Below are 5,910 nucleotides of genomic sequence, written 5' to 3' on the forward strand. Positions count from 1 at the left end.
CACCAGCAGTGGATGAGTGTTCCCCTTTCCCCACATCCTCTCCAATATTTGGTATCATTTGTTCTCTTGATCTTAGCCAGTTCTAATCTGAATTTCTACTAGGGTATCAATTATTACTATCATTTTAGAAAAGTGGTACATAGCATCTTCTATAACAAAATACCTCACACTCTATGACACAGAAATTCTATTCTTACCCAAAAGGTACAAGGACATACGTTTACCCAAAGACAAGGCATCAAATGTCTGTAATGCTTTTTAATAGGACCCAAATGAAAGCAGTTCAAACACTCATCAACATTGGAATGAATACATTCATCACACACTGAAATAAGAGAATACTATTTAACTTTAAAAAATAAACTTGTACACCCAACAATGTAGATGACAGATACAAGGACATACAAAAGAAGTTACAAAAAAAAAAAAAACCAGTACTGTGTGATCTCATGCATATAAAGTTCAAAGACCTGCAATACCAGCCCATGTTGATTGAAGTTGGGATGACAGTTACTTTTGACACTGGAACACTGATTAAGAGGGTGTAAGAGGGAGGTTTCTAAGGCAGCAGGGGTGGTTACATGTTTGCATGTGTTTATAAAACTAAATTGTACATGCTAAGTTGATGCTTTTATTTGATGCTACATTCAATAAAAAAATGAGTTATGAAAAAACTCAGGCTGGCTTCAATCTCATTATGTAGCTGATGATGACCTTGAACTTCTAATCCTTATCTCCACTGCTGGGATTATAGGCACACTCCACCATACCAATTTTATACAGTGCTAGAGATTGAACCCAGAGTTTTATGCATGCTAGGCAAGCCCTCTACCCCCTGAGCTACATTCCCAGTCCCTCTTTTGATTTTTAAAAAATTATTATTTTATGTGTATACAAGTGTTTTGCCTAGATGTATGTAAGTGCATATGTGCAATGCCCCTGGAAGCCAGAACAGGGCATTGAATCCCCTGGAACTAGAGTTACAGTTGGTGGTTAATGGGCATATGTGTGCTGGGAATTGACCCTGGGTCCTCTGTAGGAGCAGTCAGTACTCTTAACCACTGAATCATCTTTCCAGCCTCTTCCCTCCCCCTCCCCCTCTCTCTGTTGTTTTGTTTTTTGTTTTCAGATGGTCTCATGTAGCCAAGGCTGTCTTTGAATTTCTGGTCCTTCTACCTTGGCCTCTTGAGTAGAATGCTGGGATTACAGGTGTCTGCCACCACATCTGGCTAATTTCTTATCTGCCTAACAAACAAGATGCCATGATTATCCTTTGAGAGATTGCCCTCCATAGCATTTTTTGTGGTTGTTGTTGTTAGACTTGTCTACCAAGACTGGGAAACACAGAGTAGGGAGGCAGTGAAAAGACCAGACATCATAAAAAATGCCAGCAGGGGGTTCTGGGCTGTTGCCCACACTCACCTGTGCCACATCAAGTAGGAAGAGCTGCAGGTAAAAGGCTGAGGCACTGGAGGCCACCTGGTTGGGGATTCCACCAAGACCATAGCACACCTTCGTACAGAATGAGAGGTGACTGGTTCTGCTGTCCTGAGGAGACACAGGAACTAATTCCTATCCCCCAGATAGAAACCTCCTCCTCTAAACCTGGTGACTTCCATAAGCATCTTGTGTTCCCTGATGGCTTGATGACTAGTCCAGCATCTTCTGGAGGCAGAGCACTTTACAGGTTCCTCCTGGAAATTCACTGCTTCAAAGAATACATGTTGAGCACCTACTGTATGCCTAGGTACTAGAGGCAACATGGGGGCCCTGTTTTGCCCCCAAATCATCCTATGGGAAACAGAATTTAAAAAAACAAAACAAAACTTAACTATGACCTCTAAACCATTCCTGGCAGGAAGTTCTTCCTCCAACCACAGCCTTTTTGCTCAGTCAGCAATCATAGTGAGCTGTGGGTCTCTGTGTAACTATGAATAAATCCCTTTTTCTTTTTTTCTCTTTTTTTAAAAGACAGGGTTTCACCAGGTGTGGTGGCACACGCCTTTAATCCCAGCACTTGGGAGGCAGAGGCAGGCGGATCCTTGGATCCCTGTGAGTTCAAGGCCAGCCTGGTCTACATAGTGAGTTCAGGTCAGCTGGGACTACAGGGAGACCCTGTCTCAAAAAGACGAAAAAAAAAAAAAAAAAAAAAAAGAGAGAGACAGGGTTTTCCTGTGTAGCCCTGGCTGGCCTGGAACTAGCTCTGTAGACTAGGCTAGACTTGAACTCACAAAGATCTGCCTGCCTTTGCCTCCTGAGTGCTGGAACTAAAGGCATATGCCACCAAACATGGCCTTTTATCTTTCTAAGTCTCAATTTCCTCATCTGCCAAATGCAAAATCCTTGCCAACTTCCCAAGGTGGTTGTGATCAATAAGGGAGATGGCAGCTCTGAGAATTGATTGTTCAATGTTAAAGATTTTCTTTTACACACACACACACACACACACACACATACACACGGGTGACAAGATTATGGAAGTCAGAGGATAACTTGCAGGTGTTGGTTATCTCCTTCCATGATATGGGGCCCAGGGGTTGGACTCAAGTTGTCAGGTTTGGCCACAGGTACCTTAACTTACTAAGTCCTCCTGTGTTTGGGAATTTTGGAAGCCACCTGTTGAGCCCCTGGCAGCCTGCCATCAGCTGTGGTGATAGTGTGCACCCCACAAACCAAACAAACATCACACACCAGAGCTTTCCCCCTTTTCCTGGAAAGACTGTTTATCAGAGAGCACTGGCACAAAATAAAGTCTGAGCACCTGGAATGTATAAATATGCCAATCCCTAAGCCATCCAGTGAAGTCCCAACTCAAACATTTTGACTGCTAACTCATAGCCCCACATGGGTGCCTGACAGGTATCTCAGGCACAGTCACAACAAACTCCTTGACGTCCATCCCACTGCGAAAGCAGCTCTGAGCCCGTTGTGCTAAGTAACACCAGTGTTTGTTCAGTGGCTGAGGCACAGACCTGAGAGTCCTTCTTGGCCCCTCCTTCCCAGTTCTCCTGCCTAATCTACCAGGGAGACTCTCCTAAGTGTTATCTCTGTATTGCTTATGTTCCACTCCCCCACCCCAGCAGTCAGTGATCCTTCAGTCATGTATATCAGATCATGTCTGTTCTCTACTTATAACCTCCAATAACTTGCCATTACAGATTGAGTCAAACTCTAAGTCCTCAGGATGGCCTACAGGAGCCTGCTGGACTAGCTCCCATTCCTTCAACCACTTCAAATAGCTTTCTTTGCTGAAGCTTCTCACTGTAGAGACTCTTCAAGACTGTTAGTGCCTCAGGGCCTTTGTACTTCCCATTTCTTTAGTCTGGTACGTTTCCCAAGAGCTGACAGTGTGTTATTCAGGTGTGAGTTTAACTGTTTGATCCTCAAAGGCATTCCCTGACTACCCAAGTCTCTCAGTTATCCATACTGTCAGGTATAATATTTATCCCTGCCTCTCCCCACCAGAATGTAAGCTGAGTATAAACATTCTCATTTATCACAGTGCCTCTAGTACCTAGACATACGGTTGGTACTCGACATGTTTTCTTTGAAGCAATAAATTGTCACAAGGAATCCATAAAGTGCTCTACCTCTAAAAAATGCTGGGAATCATTTTTCATCCTTTGCCTAGGGACAGAAGCAGGGAGGAAGAGGAGGAGGAGGGTTTTGCCCAGTTCAGTATCTTGCAGATACCACAGGCAGGCTGTCTGGAAGGGCAGTCTTCCTAGATAAAGCTTTATCGTACCCTTCACACATGCTTCTGGCCCCAGAAGAAGAACCACAGTGGATGGCTTTTCTGGAGGCATTCTTTTCCTGACATTTATGTGAACAGTATTTCAACTTCCAGAAAAGCTTAAAAGACCAAATCAAACATGATTGGATTTCCATCCAATTATGAGTCTTTTTGTTTCTTCTTAAATGGGCATACCAAGGTTTTAGATCACAGGTCAGTAAAACAAATATTAGCTGGAACTGGGGATACGATATAGTTTTGCTTACTTAAGTCACAAGCCCTTTACAGAGTCCAAGTTTTACAAAGTAACTGTGTGATCCAGCAAGGTAGTTAGCCTTGCTGATCTTCAGTTTCCTGACATGGGAAATGTGGATAAATAGATCTCAAAAGGTTGTTAGGATAATTAAATGTTGTGCTTCATGGGCAGTGCTAGTTTTATTTCTTCCCACTAATATGAATTTTCTAAATTTCCCCAAATGAGATTCCCCAGTGGGCTTCCTTTTCTCTGTCTCTCCAAGTACTGGAGTTTTACACATATTAGGCAAGCACTGCGCCACTGAGCTACATCTCCACACACCTACCTTTTCTGGTTTGTTTAAAGACATGGGGTCTTACTATGTTTCTCAGAAATCTGGGTTCAAGGCATCTTCCTGCCTCAGTTTCTGCAGTAGGCTAGAACCACAGGCAGGCCAAGGCACAGGGGCCTCTCATTTTCTTAATTAGCGGGGCACAACCCTTTGCTCAGAGATGCCTGACAGTAAACGCTGAATCAAGATAGGGGCTCGTGGTGGTCAACTGACGAATGTCTGGACTGTGAATGTCTGGAGAACAGTGCTGCATTCAGCCGGACACAGCCCAAAGTCCTAACTTGTCTCCAGCAAGGTCACCAGCCTTAGCATGAGTCCCAATCCCACCCACACAGAGGATGCAGAGGATCTGAGAACACCCTGCCCTCTACACTCACCTCTAGGGCCTCCTGCCTAGGTATCGCTGGGGACAGTCTCCCTACGGAGTGCTTGGTGCCTGGGCAGCACCCAGATTTCAGAGGGAGGCAGCCCCGGAACCCACATCTGCCTGGGCTAGAGCCGTCTCCAGGAGGACCTGCAGGGACTGGCCTGGTCCTGGTCCTGCCTGCCTAGCTGAATGTAAAACTTCCCTTGTCAAGACTCAGGTTGCCATTTGACCCAGTATCTACACCCACTCCACTCTGCCAAACCTCTGGATAAGGGAGCTCTGTTGCCTTGACGGTCCCAGGGGTCCTGCCCATTCGAGGCTCAACGCAGCCCTACTTCCTACTCGCCCTCCTGGTGCTCACCGAGCTGGGCTCCTGGGTGTGTGGCTCCGCGGTCCGCGCAGGGGTGGGTCCTTGGGGCACCGCCATCCCGCGACCGCTGGGTTCTGACTGGTGGTGGCGCCCCGCGCGGTTGCCGGCACTGCTGGGGGTGAGTGGGCGTGGTGCCGGCCGGCGGGCAGCGGGCTGGGCTGGAGCCCCAGAAGCCCACGCGCCCTGCCGGGAAGCCCTGCACCAAAAGCGCCAGGAGAAAAGCCGCCACGTCCCAGGGGACCGGTTTATTTCCTTGGCAGAATAAGCACGTGGTACTTAGAAACCCTCAACTAAACCCCCGGGGTGAAGGGCAGCAAATAAATTCTTTAAATGAAGCAATGAGTCCACTTGTTCAGACTATGATTATGGCTGAATGGGCTTCCGGTCCGAAATAAACACTTTTCAGCCTCTCATAGAGGCACGTGAACTGGAAGGTATGGCTGTGCAATCAAGTCCTGGCTAGTGAATGGAGACGCGGTGGGTAAAATGTTCCAGAAAGGGCCCTAAAAGGGGCCACACCACATGACTATTTCAAGAAAATAGTGTGCCCTGCCTGTCTTATCAATTATTGAAACAACGGACCCCCAAGAAACTGGAGGTCCCCCAGGAGTCTCCTCCTGGGACAGGAAAAGGCTGAAGTCTGGGGCAGCCACAGGAGGAAGACTTACTTGTCAGGTGGCCGGGCAGGAGACCTGGAGCTGAGACAGGGATGGGCGGGGCCATACCTTGGTTAGACCTAGTTATGGCATCCCTATTTTTTAAAAAAATATTTTATTTTCTGGTGGGCGTGGTGGCGCACGCCTGTAGTCCCAGCACTTGGGAGGCAGAGGCAGGCTGATTGATCTCTGTGGGT

The 5,910-nt window shown here is 46.8% G+C and overlaps 1 protein-coding gene across 1 annotated transcript in view; it reads right to left on the reverse strand.

The window, feature by feature from the left end:
* The window catches only part of Mfsd2b (major facilitator superfamily domain containing 2B), a 16,702-nt gene extending 11,588 nt beyond the window's left edge, over window positions 1-5,114 (reverse strand). Inside the window, exons 1-2 of the mRNA XM_008848840.2 lie at window positions 5,049-5,114; window positions 1,423-1,548 (exon numbers count right to left, since the gene is read on the reverse strand). Coding sequence (XP_008847062.1) covers window positions 1,423-1,548; window positions 5,049-5,114 — 192 coding nt within the window. The remainder of the gene's footprint in view (window positions 1-1,422; window positions 1,549-5,048) is intronic.
* Between the last annotated feature and the right edge of the window lie 796 nt (window positions 5,115-5,910).

Source organism: Nannospalax galili, unplaced genomic scaffold, assembly GCF_000622305.1.
Source record: "Nannospalax galili isolate Female #2095 unplaced genomic scaffold, S.galili_v1.0 scaffold1191, whole genome shotgun sequence".
In the NCBI taxonomy this organism is placed as follows: Eukaryota; Metazoa; Chordata; class Mammalia; order Rodentia; family Spalacidae; genus Nannospalax; species Nannospalax galili.